Source organism: Neolamprologus multifasciatus, chromosome 16, assembly GCF_963576455.1.
Source record: "Neolamprologus multifasciatus chromosome 16, fNeoMul1.2, whole genome shotgun sequence".
NCBI lineage: Eukaryota > Metazoa > Chordata > Actinopteri > Cichliformes > Cichlidae > Neolamprologus > Neolamprologus multifasciatus.
In genome coordinates this window covers 20,610,032-20,629,397 of record NC_140454.1, presented here as the reverse complement: position 1 = coordinate 20,629,397, position 19,366 = coordinate 20,610,032, and the positions used below count along the sequence as shown (strand labels likewise).

General features: G+C 38.9%; 1 protein-coding gene and 1 long non-coding RNA gene across 5 annotated transcripts in view; both read left to right on the top strand.

Moving 5' to 3' along the window:
- Positions 1–19,366, top strand: part of LOC146500758 (protein TANC1-like) — a 119,852-nt gene that overhangs the window by 30,747 nt on the left and 69,739 nt on the right. For 3 of the 4 annotated variants that reach the window (XM_085136287.1, XM_085136285.1, XM_085136286.1), the window contains exon 3: positions 9,532–9,738. The exons of the other annotated variant lie outside the window; for it this stretch is intronic. In XM_085136287.1, the coding sequence (XP_084992413.1) occupies positions 9,532–9,738 (207 nt within the window). The remainder of the gene's footprint in view (positions 1–9,531; positions 9,739–19,366) is intronic. 4 annotated transcript variants of the gene reach the window in all.
- Positions 9,745–14,702, top strand: LOC146500760 (uncharacterized). Its single transcript, XR_014869953.1, has 2 exons — positions 9,745–11,211; positions 11,242–14,702. It is a non-coding gene; the product is annotated as an uncharacterized LOC146500760 (long non-coding RNA).

Sequence of the window (19,366 nt, the reverse complement as noted above, 5' to 3'; positions counted from 1 at the left end):
CACCCCTTTTCATATATAGGCAGGTAGACACACATTGGGGAAAGGAATAAAGGGAAATGTGTTGTTTAATGGAACAAAAGCTTCTAAATTGGGGGGGAAAAGATAATCAAGACTGTGAAATAAGACCCGTGATCCCTGTAATAGGCATGTAACTCTTAGGGAATATGTCAGAAGGTGGCAACTGTCTGACACTCGTCACGATAGCCATTGCTGCTTGCACATACCAACCCCTACATGGTACAGGTTTTGGACCAGGCAGTCACAGGAAGATCACATTCATGTGTAATTTGTTGACTTCAAACATGATTTCAGACATGCAAGTAGTGCACCATTATCCACTTAGTGTGGCCTCCCTACTCGTTGTTGCACTATATTTAGAATCACTACCACTTTTGTGTCCTTAACAGGCGCCTTTTTTCTTTATTTCATTAACTAACAGATAACAGTTGGCAAGGAAAATATTTGGTCAAGGCAGGCCTACTATCAGCACTGAGTTCAGCTGCAGGTGCGGGCAACATGAGAGACTGGGACTGTTGTGGAGGGCCGCACCGTGTTTATCTCTTTATAAGCTTCTTGGTGTGACCCTCCACAACAGTCCCAGTTTCTCATGTGGCCACTTGGGTAAATTAATTTCACCTCCCTTGGTTCAGAGCAAAGATCCCTGGTAGAGGTGCAGAGCAGATCACGCACTCATGTACGTGCACGCACATAAGTGCCCACTAACGTAGGCAAATCTGTCTTAGATGATTAAGGATCTCTATAAGATACACCTCAATAAATATTTTTATTGCTAATTTGTTTGTGACAAATAACAGAGCAGTATAATCAGCTGCCTCTCCAGTGACCCTGCATTGCCTCAGCCTTTAATTACCAGCTACAATCTAACGTCATGAACTTGTCCTGGTGGCACATGAAGAAGTCCTGCACCTGCTGAAGGTTCTAGTTAGTGTTCCCTTCATCCTCAGAGCAAATCAGAAGAGCAGAACAATGAATAAGCGCTAGAGTTATAACTTTCTGTCCAAAATGGTGAAAGTTTAAGTTTGTCCAAAGACTCTTGACTGCTCAGCCTGTCTGTAGGAAAGCACAGGATATGAAGGGCCAAAATAAGAGTGATTGAATTTTCCATTAGTAAACTGACCAGAGACTGTTTTTCTGTGGTTGGATGATTTTAAAAAAAATGAAAACATGCTTTAAAAAGTTTGAGCTTTGTGAAATTGGCTGTTGTGTTTATGTCAAACATTGTCTGTATTTTGGATTTCCACCTCAGGATATCAGACAAGCTCTGAGACTCTTAAGATCTACTTCATTTTAGTCTTTCTGCTAATATGTGGTTTGTTGTCTTTCTGCTCTATTTCTCGGCCCCTTTATTGGCATTCCGGTTGCTTCCCTGTCACAAATCTTAAAATAAAACATGGCAAAGATATTGTCTGGTTCATATCTTTTCCCCATACCCACTTAAATTGGCAATTTGTGAAGAGGAATGGGAAATGTCATGGTGCCTGCCCAGTGCTACCCTTCACCTCCTCCTCCTCTTTTCCCCCAAGACCCACACACACTCCTCCCTTTCAGTCACACTTCCCCAGGGGCCAGTGGGGAAGGCATTCCAGAGCTCGGGCTACTGCAGAGCTGTGTTTCAGAGGAAAGAGAGGGAATCACACAATCGTAGTGTTTCTAGCTCTAAAACCCTTTGCAGTCTTACTTTGCCTGCAGCATCTTAACATTGCATAAAGCACCTAATTGCCAAGTACGTATGCATTTAAATTAAAGCTTTCCTGTTTCTAAAAAGCTAAAACAAAAGATTCTCCTCAGGGACTGCACGGATAGATAAGTAATCCTGTGAAAACAAGTAAGAGAAGAATATCTCTAGAGAGTTTGAAACTTAATGAAATTTGATGGTTGCAGGCAAAATTAAAATCTTGCGGTGTGGCCGTGGGGAGGATGTTAGTGCCTTACTTTAGTTGTAGCAAACAGGAAGTCATTGAAGTGGGAAAAATCCTGCCAAGATGTCACACATGACACTATTTCAGGAATGAACCTGGGCTGAAATTGGAAAAGCCGAAACAAAAAAGCCATAGCAAGAGAGCTAACAAGTCGGTGGGATTTATTATTTATCACTTTATCAGTCTATGTTTTACAGCCTTTTCTCAGGCTGCCTTGTACAGTATTTTGACCATTTCTATGGCTACCACTGACTGAGTAAAGTGGTCTGAAATGAGAAGGGCCTCATGGGGAAAGCAATGATGCCTCCTCAGTGTTTCCCAGATTGGTTGCATTACTTTGCCGCAACAAGTAATTATTATTATTATTTTGGTATTGGAAACCAGAAAGCTTTGCGTCTAATTAACATATTACATCCAATTTGTCCTTCGTCACTATAGATGACTCGTACTGAGGACCCTCCCCCCACTCTGTATTCTGTATTGTCTGTCTGTCTCTCTCTCCTCTCTGCGGGTTTCTGTGTGTTAACCATGACAGCTTTTGTGAGACTGTCACCTTGGTCTCGGAAGTACACAGTAAATCCACATTGGCACTCAGTCTAGCGAAAGAATTCTCTTCTTTGGTGGATTGTTCCATGGTCATCGTGCTTTGTGTGCTGACTGAAAGAATCTGCATTAATTATAGTCTTTCTTCATTTTGTGTGTAGGGCTTAAAATTAACTGGCGAGAAGCTGATACTTGACTGAGTTTGTAGTTTTGTACAGTATGTGTGTGCAGAGGGGGGAGAAAAACGTATCGTGGCTTGTTATCGCAACATACTGCATTGACTTATATCATAGTTTGCACCTTAAACTTTAGGTTTTGGGGGCAGGCAAGTTGATAAATTAATAGAGACAATACTGTTTGTTTGGTAAATTATTTTTTTGTGTGTAGCATATATAGTATAAGAACTGTTCACTAAGAAATGTGTCGGCCATCACATAGTATCACAAGCCAATGAGTCAGTATGCATCCCTCCCTTCATTAGGGTTTAATCTAGTTCATTGTCTGTGAATGGTGACAAGGTTGCTGTGAAAATTTGAAGCGACTGGTGTGGAAATGTCATTGTCCTGTCCTGATATGTTTGGGCATGCTTTTAATTTGATGTAAGAGAAAGGGTGTTAGCACTTTGTTAGATAACTGTCCTGTTACCCTGTTTAACAGTGAAGTGAATTACTGGATAGTACAGAGTAGAGGCAAATAAGCTACATAAGCAGTATACCTTTGTAGGACAATGCAAAAGGCCAGTGTCTTTCACAAGGCAAATGCATTTGCTCACAAGGAGTGACGGATCCGATTTGTTTGCACAGATTTAAAAGGAGAAATGCACTACACAGACTCACTTCAGGTAATTACAAATGAGTCAGCAGTGTAAACAGAAAGGTAGAAGTGGAAATGAGATAGGACACAATGGGGGGGGGGGGGGGGGGGAGTATTAATTTGAAGTTGTAGTGATATGACTTTGGTATGGATAATCACTTTGCATACTAGCCTTTGTGCATGACTATATAATGTAATCAGTTTGCATCGGAAAGAAACACGAAGGCCTAAATGATCCACATGCATAATTAAAATACTTTTGCACTTTTAACCCATACTCATATCAGTATTTATTCCGTTTTAAGAGTTTCCTTTTATGAAGTTTTAATGAAAATGATCGTTTTTCCTTCTTTATGGCATTCTTGCAAACTTACGAGTCAGCCAGTTGGAACATTTGTTGGAATAAGCATTAAAGGTTGTCATAGTTTGACCTGGTCAAATAATTGATTTGTATGCTAATGTATATTTATCTAAATCAGTATCTTGAAATAATATTGAACTGTTTTTATGGGTTGGGCATGTCCTCGTGGGCTCTGGACCTTCACTTTGATGAGGACGAAAGAACGTGCAAGAGACTGTAATCATTTTTACATCATCCTGGGCCAGCATGGTATAATTAGAAAGGGCTGATTTCTTGAACCACAGCAGGGGTTGAAATTGCAGGCCTTGCCCCAACCAGGGTTTTGGAAAGTAACTGAAATAGCACTGGCGAGTTTCTGTCCTTGTGTCCTCCTGCGCTACTTGGTATCGCTCAGATGGCAGCGCAGTCACCATGACACGCTGCTGCTTATCCACCAGCACTGGGATGACACACTTTTATGTGGCGCTTCTTGTTTTCAGAACCAACTACCAAAATTACAACTTTGTCATAATCTCTTTAACATGCATTATGGCTGAAATCTGTATCGGCCACGACCTGCTGGCAGCTTTTACTGCGTAACCAGGAGCGGACTTTGTTGGAATAGTGCTTCCGTCTAAATAGGGGCAGGCGTGTGCCTTGCCCTGCTGCAGTTATCATTAACCAGCGCAGAATCAGAAATGATAGTTCTTTCATTATTATTTAAAAAGTAAAGTTTTATTACATGCACTGCAACCCTAAGCTTTTCTAGACTATGCAATTGGCTGCACAGGAGAGCGCAAATGTTATGAAAAGTAGTTTCACATTAAAATCTTCTGATCACTCACATAGGGGCTTTTTTAAAACGCATCTTATGCTTTAACAGTCAGGTTGAAGTTGAAGATTTTTATGAGGAAAGACAATAAACAATAGCTCTGTGGTCATGTATGTGGTGGAAATGGTCAGTGCCTTAACCCCAGGCGCACTGGGGTAATTAATTGATGTGGGATTAGCAATAGAGGCTTGTCATATGGTTTGTGTTAAATGCTCCCCACTGGGGAGAAATCAACTTAGTTTCCTCACATCGTCTCATCTCTGTTTGCATAACCCACAGTCACAGTTATATGCACAAACACACTCCCCTAAAGACCCTTTAAAGTGTCTCTGTCAGTGTGCGTGCAGTGGGTCCCACTCAGGTCAAGGTAACGACAGGTCCTGGCCTTCACTGGGTGACCTTTGAATCATTCACAGGTTTTTTCCATGTCTGCAGGCATGCAGAGGTGTCATTGCAGCCTTTCTGCTTCCTGTCTCTGGCATTCTTCTTTGTTTTGGAGCCCTTTAAAAAACAAGACAGCTTTTTGTCCCCTCTGGTTAGGCAGAGGCGTGGAGTAAATAGGTCCCTGTTTCTGATTAGCCCAGCAGACCAGCGGAACTCATATCCCCAAAGAGAGACATGGGTTGCTAATAGTAGTTTCCCCTCTCGCAATCGAGTCTTCTGTGATTTCTTCAAACCTCAGGCTACAGACAGGAGTCGGCGCTAATTTACTGAAGACTTGAAAACTTAACCAAAGCTAATTGACATTACTGTGGTTCACCACAATGGCAGTTACTATTTCGTTCGGTGTACTGACGTATAATCTGTATTGCTAGTTGGGTATTATCTTGAGGTTGATAAATTCATACATATTAATTTGTGGCAATGATGAGTGGGCAACTTTAAATCTGCAAAATAGATTACATTGCTATTAGCCGGCGCTGTGCCTAGATTGGTCTTTCCATGCAGGATTGGTTTTCACTGAAGCAAGACTTGTTTTTTTCCATTTAGGGATCAAACTCTTACTGAGGTACTGAACAAGGTCATGGTAGAGATTGTGGGAAACAGTTTTTGTGTATGATGCACAGTATTACTGTGTTTTGATAGGTAAGGAAATATCTAGGCCTACGTGTGAGTTTATTTTTTCAAAATCTACTTCAATTGAAAAACTATCAGTAAAGTCTTATGGGTGCAGACAATGCACAGACCAGGACGGAGACCCCTGGGTGCACGCCCTGGGAGTGTTGCTTGGCAGCCACATGGAGAGTTGAAGCTCACAGCCAAACGTCACACCCCACTGAACGGGATTGCGGAGAGACCCTGAGCGCACAAACAGCAGCTGCAGGTGTTAATAATCTGCAAGCTGAACTAAACAGCCAGTGAGTTTGTGCTTTTGTGCCTCTGTGAACGTTTAGCTGCTTTGATACCTTTGAGATCAATTTTAAATTGTGATATTTCGTTTTAAAGGCAAACAGAAAAGTGTGCACAATGCACTTTCATCAAGATTAGAGGCAGCCTAACATGTACAGTCATATATTTTCAACGAGGATCGTGTTTTTAATATTAGTCATCAAAGAGCAGTTTTGCTTTTGCACCTATGAGGGCCCACCTGTGCAGGCACATGGACTCTGGTAAGAGTAAAAAAGCCAGTTTTACCTCCGTGAAGTCTCAGTCTTGTCAGGTTTAGTTTATGAAGCTGCTAGAAACACATGAACGAGGCTGCGACTGTGGGTTAAGTAAAAAGTATCTGGCAAGGCTGGATATTTTAAAACAAAGATGAAATACAATGAAATGCGTAATGCACTAAAACCTTTTGAGAGCAGAGTTTTTCATTTCTTATGTTACCACAGCTTGAAATATAGTCCTTTTCTTTAGCCTTTATTCCCCCGTTTGTGTGATTTAGTACAACTGTCTGCCTAAAAACAACATCAGTAGATTCGGCTTCCAGTTTTAAATGTTTTATAGTCTTAGGTCAGAGACACTCAGCTGACATAGCTGGTTTGGGTGGTGGGCAACAAACACACTGTAATTAGCTGAGTGGCAAAATGAAAGGATCTCAGCAAGACGAGGGACGCAACACTCGTTTTCAGAATAAACATATGAAAAATAATAACGGCTTGTTGTTTTCCCAGCTCCGAATTCATCAGTGTTATAGTCTTGCAGAGAGAAAAAGGTAACAGTACAGATAAAGAGCTGAAAATGAAACTCTTGAAGTCACAAGCTTTTTCCCACAAAATACCTAAAATACCTGCAAACAACAGACAGTTAGTGAATTGTCTATTATCTCTACTCTGTGGTCAATGACACGCAACAGTGTTTGCACCACTAATGTAATGTTCTCATCTGTACCAGGGTCGTGAGAAATTCTAACAGGCCCATGATCCCTGGTTTAAATATATATTATATGACCTTGTTTTTCAGACATCCAGGTCTGTTTTGACTTTTTTCCCCCCACCTCTACCAGACATCCTTGTTTGTCGTTCCAGCAACCTTGTGAGAGACTTATCGGTGATGTCCTTTTACTGAAAACCAACAGTTTTCACTCTTTTCCTTAATGTCTCCAAATTTCTGCAGTCATTTTTTTCCACAGCTATTTCTCCTTCAGTCCTTACTATGACCTGAATGGACCCCAGAAATTTCTTGACTGTAAGAGAAAACTGGGGCCAAGTTCAGCAAAACTTACTATTCATGGGGATGTTGTTTGTCGGTGGAGAGAAAATTATCAGGATTCTAACCAGCACATTTTCTGAAAGACTGTAACTGTACGTATATTTTTCTTGGACTGTTTGATATGTTATGTGCATTCTGTATCCTTGCCAGAGGCCTCTGAGATAGTTGAGTTTTACAGTTCCAGGGAAAAAATGTGAATTATTTTAGCCCTGAGATGCCGAAGCCTCTGCAGGTTGTTGGGATATCTCAGCTGACACGACTCTTTAAGTGTTGCTTGTAGGCTGGAGGCCGTGCCTATTGATTAGCAGATGTGGTGGTTGTCAAAGAGAGGGCTCGAAGATGGGGTACACTGCTCAGCTTCCTGGGTAAAGCACATTCCAGGGTGCTGGCTTGGATGCAGATCTCAAATCGGGAAGGAACACTGCACGATGATTGTGAAAGCTTGCAGTGTTTGCCCATCCATGCTACATGTGTCTTTCAGTTTTCCTTGAGTTCCAAGGGAGGGTTTTTTGTTGTTGTTATGAAATATCCATTAGCATGTTATTGGTCTGTTTACAAGTGACAGTAAAATTTAGTGAAAGGCTGACAGCCGAATGGGTCATGAAAGCCTTTTAATGACCATGTTTTAGGCGTTTTTTGGCATTGCATTGCCATTCCTTTGATGTAATTTCTGACAGTATTTGAGTCTTTGAAACCTCATTCATGTTCAATATTTTAATTAAAAAAATATCAGTAAGAGACCAGAACATTTTTCTGTTCAAACCTGTGGTACTTGCCTGTGTTGCCCAGACACTAAACACATGTAAAAGACTCTGTACTGTAAAGTGGAAACTCATTTGGTGAACTGAAAATTGTGTGGTCATGATTTTAAAAAATGGACTTTTGCTTTTCTTGTGAAAAGCTGAAGGATTTGGATGTCTTTTTTTTTCTTTTTCTTTTTTTTTTTTTTACCTGATAGCTGTATGTCTTTTTGACATTCAAAAATGCTACCCTGTGGGAACCAAACTGCTTTCTGCTGCAGGAAAGGTTGCCAAGGTTTCCTCTGAGGTTTTTCATTTCTGGCATTCAGAGTCAGGAAGGTAGTAAAAGAGATGTTTTGGTACATGGTTTCATTTGTGTCAGCCCCAAGGTCTATTTTTTAATCTAAGGTTTACACTAAAGGTTTTTTTTTCATTCTAAGATACTTTTTTTTAAAATAGCAAATTATAACTAGAACTATAAAAAAGACATTTATTGAGCTGTCCTTGTAAAATTTTGCAAAGTTGAGTCTTTAAAACCCAGGAGACATGTACTTTCTAATGGCAAGACACCATTTCACTGGCCCAAAATAAATTTAATAAGGGTGTTTAATGTTTTAGCAGTAAAACAGGGGTATATTGAAGCAGTATAGTTTAATCAGACGAATTTAAGAAGATCAAAAGTTCAGACATACTGAATATTCAGTGGATTCAGCATTTTTTCAGATCTAAGAGCAAGGTTTTGCCAGATTTGTTTAATGACCGTTAATTTAATTATGTGTATAGTTTAAAACAAAAACCACTACATCTACATGTGGTCAACCACAGCAACCTGTGGTTCTGAGTAAAGCCACCCAAGCTCAGAAAGTGTGAATTAGTGAGACAAGATGAAGCAAACCAATTGGTAAACACAGCTAATAGTCGGCGTTAAGAGTCATATTGCAATACATTGGTTGTTTAGTAGCCCTCAAAGCTTCAGATCTTTTCCTACACAAAAATCCAAAAGACACTAGCAGAGTAAGAAAATATGGTGAGCCTAAAGTCAGTGGGTCTATGTTGGGAGTGTCAAACATAAGGCTCAGGGGCCGGAATCGGTCCAGCAAAGAGTCCAGTCCTGCCTGCCTTTGAAAAACTTGAGGCAGGGCACAAATTTGAGCTTTTTAACTGTATTTCTTTTTCAACTTTTCTTATTGATACAGACGTCCTCCACGGCTGTGCGTACTACACCAAAGTTTAAAAAACTGAGCACTTTCTGTTAATTAACCAAATCTTTGTTTAATAGTTACAGGCAGTCTGGGCAACAAGCCAGCAGGAATTTTACACATTTATTTTTACAGTTTAATCGTGCTGACAGATTTCCTCCATTTACTATAGCAGTGTGTCTTTGTCATGCAGAAAAACTGAGCGGTACAATTGAAAGTGCTCTGCTTTTTCTTATATGAAGGCATATCAGGGATGAAATGTGCAGCAAATCCTCTTTACACTGACAAAAAGGGCAGTTTCACTGGTCCATCCCACTCAAGATTAAGATTTGTGCTGATTAGGCTTGACGAAAATTGAAAAGGGTTATGAAAATATCAGACTTTGCCTAGATCAAGTCGTTCTTTCTGTTTAATGGCATGCAGAAGTGGTCGTGCTTTGTAAACGCAGTAACAAGGTTGTGGTTCTCCTCAACAGGTGACGTTCATAGCCATAGTGTCCAAAGAAGATTCCCGACTGAGGGAAACCCCCAGCCCCAGGGGCCTGGCAGTGGTCTCCCTAATGCACAGGATGAAGTTTTCAGGTTAAGCCTTGCCAAGGGAGTGTCCATGTCTCTCCCCTCCTCACCTCTGCTGCCTCGGCAGTCCTACATGATGCCCTTGCGCAGTAACAAGCGATCACCAGGTACTGCTTGATTAAATTCAGTGCTTGCTTTTCCCCCTCTACCATCTAATTCTCTTTCCTAAAAGTTAACTGCATGATGCTTGCCATTTTTCATATTATGAATATTTTTTCAGATCTGTTGTAACCTTTAATGTTCCCAAGTTGAGTGATTTTGGTTATTTTCAGTCTTTCTATTTTTTGAAAACTCATCCAGTCACTTAAAATAGATCACACGTCAGGTTCCTTTGCATAACTGCTGACAGCCATCCAGGAGTGCTTGTACAGCTTTTAACATATTTATCTCAAAATATAGAAATTGTGAGCTTTGTCACTCTTGGAAAACTAAGTCACACTGTATCGAAAGTAATGATAGCTGGACCACTCTGGATCCCAGCAGTTACTCTGTGGGCGCAGTCTGTTTACAGAGAGTTGTTTTTTCCACTTCACCCTTGTATTTGATCGCCTTGTGTCGAAGAGGAGGCCTCCTGCGACTTCACTGTGTGTTTACACTTTGCTGGCTGATAATAGGTGTGTGTTTACATTTGATCTAAATCCTCCAAAGCTGCTTCTGTCCATTGCGTTGAGGGCATCTTTGTCAGCAGTTGTGGAGAGCTTCAAAGCCAGGAATACCTAATTGTGGCGGAACTCGTTTTAACCTGAGTCTTTGTATTTTGGAGACTTTGCAAAAGGGAGAGAAATCCTTTAAGTGGCCATTGTGGTCCCCACTCGCATGTGGCACTCATCTGTGGGCTATCAAGCCATTGTTTAGAGTGGTTACAGCTTTGATCTATTTAGTGTAAAGGTGGGGGGATAGGAAGTTTGTAGGTTGTGAATGTCTCTGTGAAAAAAGTAATTGAATAACTGCAGTTTTAAGGATTGAAGATCGCATCGTATTTCTTTGCATTTCTTAGGAAATCCTGTTTGCTGTAGCATTTTTCACTGTTATGCACATTTTCTGCAATTCTTCCAAATCCCAGTACTGAAATAATCCTGAGACCGTGATGCAGTGCATTATGCAGATGTTCAGTGGAAACTGAAAACAATTGCAAATGTGCTTTCTTGTTTAAAAAACACAAATGCCCTGCGAAGTAGAGTTTTGTTTGTTTAGCTGCCACTCAAGTTAAATGTGTTCATTTTCCTCGGATGACTCAGGATTTGCAATGAGCGCTTGAAATGAACGAGCACGAGGGGATGAAGAGAGCTATGAGGCTGGGTTTGTGAAGGAGAAAATGGCCCAGGGGACAGGGGAAAGGGGACACTCATTAAAAGCATATTCCCTCTTGGGGTGCTCTGAGGCATGAAAAAGGAGGAAAAAAGTGGAGGGACAAGATAGGATTTTATGGAGGACCACCAGCAGGAGAGGGCTGGGGGAGGGTCTGTTGATTCTCCTCCACTGTCCTCGCAGATAACTGTGAAAACCCATGGACGAGAGTTATTAAACACGCTGCAGGAAGAGTCTCAGCTTTGTGACGATAATGGTGAATTTACCTTTTTGTTGAGTCATCAAGGTGTATATTCATTTAGTACGGATCACCCTTGAAACTAGCACGTGTTCATCTGAGTTACAGTAATCCGTATGCAGATGTTTGTAACAGCGAAGCATGAATTATTGGTAAATTCTGACACAAACATAAAGTTTACAAGCGTCTGGTCCTGTTTAATCAGAGTCAGAGGATGTTTTCATCCAGCAAACACATGTGGAGACCAGTCACTTCATAACAAAGGAACAGTGTTTTGGAAATGTATGCTTGACCTGCAAGTTCGCTACAAGATACAATACACAATATACAGACGTTTCTTGAAGGCGAGTGGTGTACTGCAAAGTGTGATTACTAGTTTACAGCTGTCACCTTAGAAAAAAACAGCAGCACTCAGTGATAAAATTGTTCACTTGGATCAAAATGCTCATTTTAATACTCCCAAAAGTAACAATTTTCTGTAAAACTGTTGCTTTTTACTGTTGTATTTTTGTGTTATTTACATATTTTTATCACTAAGTTATAACTTCTCTCATTTAAGTAAGGGACACTCATAGGGATCGTTTTGAGCAGAGGAAGAGTCACATGACCTGAGAAACACCTATTTTTATATGAGAGTGCAAGCACTGGAACACAAAGCCTGGCTTAGCTGAAAAAGTTGCTAACCACCGTTGTGATCCCTGTTATCTCCAACTGGGATTTAGGTTTTTTCAAGCTAGCTTGACAAAGAAAGGCAAAGAAAGCCTGACTGTGTTGAACTTCATTTGTAGTGTGTAATATTTCCTGCAGCTTGACATCTCTTACAGAATAAACTGCTTATTATATACAAACTTTGATAGTTCACATGTCATAGATCAGCTTGTAATGGCTATAATCTTAGTTTTAAAGCTAGATATTCATTTTTTCCTCATCAGAAAGTAATAGAAACAATCCATGAAGCTTCTCTAAACGGAGAGAGTTGCTTTTATTCATGTGGCACAACGGTAGTGATTTCATATAACATGAATTATTCAGTGTGTAGAGACGAGATTGATTAGATGTAATAGAAAACAATATTGCTTCAGACAGGTGAGCCAACACATTTGATCTCCCCTTTTAAAAAAATACAGTTTCATGTTTTCTGATCGATTTACTAAAAGGGCATAAGGATATGTTCCTATAACTACATAAAAGATCTTTAAATGGCTATCAACATATAAGTGCCATGTTAAATAAAATAAAGCCCAACCTGTTATATTAGGTCCCTTTACATAGTTGACTTGATGCAAAATGTCCCCATTTATTCTTCCTTTTTCTATCACTGTGGGATTGTTTGATTGAAGTCACGAGGAATATTTATCATATGTATGACCTATATCTGAATACACAACGCTGCCATTTAACTGATTGATTAATCCAGCGATGTAACCTATTAGAAGACTGAAAAGGGCCAGTATATCTAATTTTATTGATATATACATGGTGTGTCTGATAGCAAGGGTTAGTTGCTTAACATGCTCCATCAAAGATCTTCTTGCTTTCCTCTGAGAGACATTTCTCTACAAAACAATAACTTGCCAATAGTGGAGAAAAGCAGTTGATTAATTTTTAAATGTTTTTTTTAATGGTGTGAAACTACTCCTGTCAGCTAGTTCAGGTACACCGCATTCATTTATACATGCAGTAAATCCTTAAGTGCATTTTTTCGCACATCTGTTTGGTCTCCCTCCCGTGTTGCACATCAGCACTGCACGGGCAGGGGAAGTGGTTTCACAGATTCAGAAAGCATTTTGTGGCTGGCCTTCATTTCCTGACACATTGGATAATCTACTGCAGTTTGGACGGCCCCGGCTAAGTGGTTGTTCTTTTCATGAAAACTTCACAGGGGACAACAGAGAAACATTGAGTTAATTAGGAGTGTGACGGATGCCTGAGCCGCAAAGTCTGGTGGCGTTGAGTGGCACGGCTTTGATCAGCTAAGCCCAGAGCTTAGCCATGAAACAGCGCTCTGACATGTGTTGTACAGCACCTAGACTTTACTGTTTGTTTAAAGAGCCACTCGCAGGCCCGTGAGGTGATTACGCTCTTTTGAATATACCTGTCTTGCCTGTATCCCTCTTGCGCTACACGACTGTCTTCTTTTCATTTTTATTTTTTTAACATGCTGGTTGAGATAGAAAATTGGGTTCAATTTTGTTCTTGGGTTTTCGGGGGAGTTTTTTGTTTGTTTTTGTTTTAGTAGTTATAAATTCTTTGTGCCCCACCTCGTGACATTCTCCTGGGTATCTCCACAGTGACCTCCTCTGGTTATAGAAGGCTATTGTCCCATTTTTGGGTTGAAAAGCCTAATGGGCTGCTGATTGAGTTACGGGGGAAACCCTGCACCCTTGTTGCATATGCAGCAGCTTGCAGCATCTCAGTGTTGGTCACAGGAAGTGTTTGAAAAATCATTAATAGCTGCTGAAATATTTTAGTCCCGATGATTTCCACTGAGAGGCTGAGGAATGATTGAGGCTGAGTTGATATGGACGCTCTTGTTGTACGTGCGGTAGCTGTGTGACCTTCCTGTAGGTAGATCCGTGCTTTACCTCTTTGTCAGCCTGCACTGGCTCATAAAACAGCTATTCGCATTATTGTATTGCTTTTATGGGTAGTGGATCATTTTAATTGCCAAATATGCACTGTAGTCCCATGGGGATTGTTCTCTGGTAGGCTCTCGCGTGTATCAAAATAGGTTAACTGTTCTGATGGAACGTTGCCTTTTGGGGGCTTAAGGGATGATTAATTTATTGATTAGCTGTGCAGGCCTGCAAATCACCTCCAGAGAGTATGACATGTATTTGGCATAATCTCTCTACCTAGAAAAGCTTGGAGACTCGTTATTTTCTAACATCCATGTGCGAAGGTCACCTTGCTGATACCATTCCTGCTTAGGCTCCTTTGTTTTCTCTTTCTTTACTGAGGAACAGTAGCTTTTGGCTTGCCAGACCTCATCTTGTTGCGTGTGTGTGGGTGTGTGTTTGTGTAAACTGATGACTTCATTGCTAGTGGTCTGATCCCTTGGCCTCGTTGTTGCTTATCTCCTCTTTATTTCTATTTTGTGGCAGTAGCTGTGCATCAACAGCATCCAGGCTGCTGTCTCGGAGTGGTGGCTAACCGTTTGAGTCATTGTGCAGTGTGTATTTTTTGTTCCTGTTTTGGTTGGTCCCATAACTTTAGCTCTGGCTGTAAGCGATAATAGCTCTACAGGCCACATAAAAATGTTCTGAAGATTATCTTTAACGTCTTTTCCAGAAAGATCTCAAATACCGCAGACATTAGGTAATGGTAATTTTGTAAAACACTTCAGGATGTCTACATACATTTGCACGTTTTCACAAAGCCTCATTGATAGGAAGCAGTCATTAACAAGATGTTCAAGTTGTTTCTGGTTTAGCTAAAACCACCTTGTCTAACAGAAGGCTGTTGTTTGCAGTTATACAGCTGCGGATTATTTTGAAACAGTTTTCACATTATTTTCAGCTTAACCCTCTGGCCTTGTTAAAAATCACTACCCTTTCAGCTTGTTCGTGGCCAAAAATGGCCACCCCTTGTTTACGTTTACAAAATGCTATAAAATTCATATATATTAAGAAAAATTCCCACTTTTTTTGACATGATTTTTTAGATTAGTACCAGTGCTGTTCATGAAAATCAAAATTTCATTCAAATTCATAATTTTAACCCTTTAAATACCAGTTAGATCACATAATCCTAGGAACTCATAAATGGAAAAAATCACAAAACCCCAATTTTTTTCCAAATAAAACATGCCATCTGATTTACTTTCTAACCATGATGGAGGTTAGATGCATAGCAATAATTAACAGTATCAATGACTTTTATACATCTTTGTTTTTTTGTGCAGTGACAGAAAAACATAAAAACTTCCTCTCAGCTTGTTCGTGGCCAAAAATGGCCACCCCTTGTTTACGTTTACAAAATGCTATAAAATTCATATATATTAAGAAAAATTCCCACTTTTTTTGACATGATTTTTTAGATTAGTACCAGTGCTGTTCATGAAAATCAAAATTTCATTCAAATTCATAATTTTAACCCTTTAAATACCAGTTAGATCACATAATCCTAGGAACTCATAAATGGAAAAAATCACAAAACCCCAATTTTTTTCCAAATAAACATGCCATCTGATTTACTTTCTAACCATGATGGAGGTTAGATGCATAGCAATAATTAACAGTATCAATGACTTTTATACATCTTTGTTTTTTTTGTGCAGTGACAGAAAAACATAAAAACTTCCTCTCAGCTTGTTCGTGGCCAAAAATGGCCACCCCCTGTTTACATTTACAAAATGCTATAAAATTCATATATATTAAGAAATATTTCCACTTTTTTTGACATGATTTTTTAGATTAGTACCAGTGCTGTTCATCAAGACCAAAATTTCATTCAAATTCATAATTTTAACCCTTTAAATACCAGTTAAATCAAATAATCCTAGGAACTCATAAATGGAAAAAAATCACAAAACCCCAATTTTTTTCCAAATAAAACATGCCATCTGATTTACTTTCTAACCATGGTGGAGGTTAGATGTATAACAATAATTAAAAGTATCAATGAGTTTTATGCATCTTTGTTTTTTTGTGCAGTGACAGAAAAACATAAAAACTTCCAAAAATGGCCACCCCCTGTTTACATTTACAAAATGCTATAAAATTCATATATATTAAGAAAAAGTTCCCCTTTTTTTGACATGATTTTTTTAGATTAGTATCAGCGCTGTTCATCAAGACCAAAATTTAATTCAAATCCTGACTTTTAACCCTTTAAATCACAGTTAAATTACATAATTTTAATGATTTACAAAGGGATAAAAGCATAAAATCCCCATTTTTTTCCTAAATAATACATGCAAACTGATTTATTTTCTAACCATGATGGAGGTTAGATGCATAGCAATAATTAAAAGTATCAATGAGTTTTATGTATCTTTGGTTTTTTGTGCAGTGACAGAAAAAAAAAAAAAAAAATCCCTCTAATTTTGTTCGTGGCCAAAAATGGCCACCCATGTTTACGTTTCAAAATACTATAAAATTCATATATATTAAAACATTTTTCTACTTTCATTGACTTGATGTTTTAGATTAGTATCAGTGCTGTTCATCAAGACCAAAATTTAATTCAAATCCAGACTTTTAACCCTTTAAATACCAGTTAAATTACATAATTTTAATGATTTACAAAGGGATAAAGGGATAAAGGGATAAAAGCATAAAATCCCCATTTTTTTCCTAAATAATACATGCAAACTGATTTATTTTCTAACCATGATGGAGGTTAGATGCATAGCAATAATTAAAAGTATCAATGAGTTTTATGTATCTTTGGTTTTTTGTGCTGTGACAGAAAAAAAAAAAAAAACTCTCATTTTGTTCGTGGCCAAAAATGGCCACCCATGTTTACGTTTTCAAAATACTATAAAATTCATATATATTAAAACATTTTTCTACTTTCATTGACTTGATGTTTTAGATTAGTATCAGTGCTGTTCATCAAGACCAAAATTTAATTCAAATCCAGACTTTTAACCCTTTAAATACCAGTTAAATTACATAATTTTAATGATTTACAAAGGGATAAAGGGATAAAGGGATAAAAGCATAAAATCCCCATTTTTTTCCTAAATAATACATGCAAACTGATTTATTTTCTAACCATGATGGAGGTTAGATGCATAGCAATAATTAAAAGTATCAATGAGTTTTATGTATCTTTGGTTTTTTGTGCTGTGACAGAAAAACAAAAAATCCCTCTCATTTTGTTCGTGGCCAAAAATGGCCACCCATGTTTACGTTTTCAAAATACTATAAAATTCATATATATTAAAACATTTTTCTACTTTCATTGACTTGATTTTTTAAATTAGCACCAGTCCTAGTCATGAAAACCAAAATATAATTCAAATTTAGATATTATACGCTTTGAACTGGGTGTGGTTCCCAATCAGCCAGAGTTCACACCCAGTTTCACACCTTGGCTCAGGCGATTAGAGGATCATCAGGGGGTCCCTTTGTCCCTCTTGGGGTGGGGGGGACACTCCCACCTTCTTGCCATATTGCCAGAATAAATGGTCTGGAAGCTGTTAGGTTGACTTACAGCAGTAGCAACGTCTGCACCTGCATAAACTCCAGGACACGTTTACAAACAGTGTTTGTTGTTGTTTGCGCTGCAGCTGCAGGTTTGAACTGTGCAAAATGTCCTGTGATTGGGGTTTTTTTTGTTTTTGTTTTTGTTTCTAGAGTTAATATTTTGGGTATGGTCTCTTTTTATGAAAAATACAAGAGTAAAAGTGCTTTTCACATGTGCTTCAAAGCTAAGTTTGACTGGGAACCTCAAAGCTCAATATCCTGCATCCACAGGAATTCACTGCAGCCTATGTAATGTTTGATGCGTCATTATTTATTCCAGTCTATCTTGCAAATACATGTTTGTGCTGCAATGTCATGCACAAACACAAACTATCAGATCCTTAAGACCAAACCTATGTCAAAATTGTTTCATTATATTGGTCCATTGGAGTGTGGTAACCCATCAACCCCACCTAGTGGAAACCAAGAATATTACATGAAATTGCTTGCTTGGCAGAAAATGGGCCAAGGATGTCATGTGGTAGAAAAAATGAAAAACTACAATTTTCATGTGTTGAGTTTAGAATGAAAGCAATTTTACCTAAATTGCATGCTATAGTACTGCCAGTAACAAGGAATCAAAAAAGGTGGTTATAATGGGTTTCAATTGGCCAAAAATGGCCACGATCAGTAAAACAGGAACAAATTGGTGTATAGTGAATATTATTGACATTATTAAGTTGAAATGTTGAAAATTAAAAATTTTTTAAAAAATGCACACCTTTGGAAAGTTTCATTCCATTTGCATTAACAGAACAAAAATGGTTGAAAACCGAATAAAGAAAGTGGCCAAAAATGGCCAGATAGAGACCAGAGGGTTAACACAAATAATATTAAAGGAAACATGAAGGCGAGTGAAGGTTTGATATATCAGTCTACTGTCAAGAGGGTAGAAACTCTCTTCAAAGCCAGCTGTAGCCCTTTTGAGGTGAGCTCTCCTGAAGTCAACTCCGGGGTTTTGACAGTTACCAGACAGCCCTGGGGGAATATTGATGCCTTTCCGAGAGCTGAGCTGTAAAAGACCTTGTGAGGCTACAGGGGTCCTTTGAAATGTTCTTCTGATGAGCACCATATGAGAAGCGCTATCCAGTCCTCCACCTGACTGCACTTGACTACACCACAGGTTTAGCTTCTTATCACATGCAGTCCCCTCTTTCTTTCATCTGCAGTGAAATCTCAACTCACCTACTGCCCCAGAAACCAGTGCTGGATAAACTGTCATAGCTTCCTCTGCTGCTCAGTAGTGCTGAGATGTGCGCAAGATGTCGTCGTGTATTATAATAGATTGCCTTTTATGCCTCTGTTCCACTACAGATATGGCTCCAGAACACTAGTTGGCAGTAGAGTGTCTGTTCAAGTCGATCCACTCTTAACAGATAAAAGTAGATGGACATGCAAAGGAAGAACTGATGGCACTAAATGGCACAACAACCAGTTGTTGCGTGCTGCACTGATGAACTGATTACGACGCTGTTAAGATGAATACCGATTCTTTAAAAAAAAAAAAAAACTATTTAAAAATTTGACATAGTCCGACATAAATTCGACTAATATCGGCCAGTATATCAGTTGGGGTCTAGTTTGTGGTGTAGATTTAGCACAGAGGCATAAATTCCAGTTAATGCATATTTAAAATCACTTTGTGAAACAGGATATCTGAGAGTGGTGATGATTAAACATGCAGTTGTGTAGTACAATACAAAAATCGTATTAACCAGAGAGGACTAATATTTCTGACTGCTAAAAGAAAAAGGAATCACAAGTTTGTGATTTCAGTTCCTAAAGCAAAATGCTTTTAATACTCTATCAGCTTTGTGGGTTGAGATTTTGGTACAAATATTAAAAAGACTATATTATAAAAGACTGGGTGCATTAGACATGGAGTAAACATGCAGAATTCAGAATACCATCTAGCATCATCTTGCCAGCATATATTAGTTTTCGCTTTTGAGTTGAGCTCATCGTCACATTTGGAGCATAAAGACGAACGTTGTG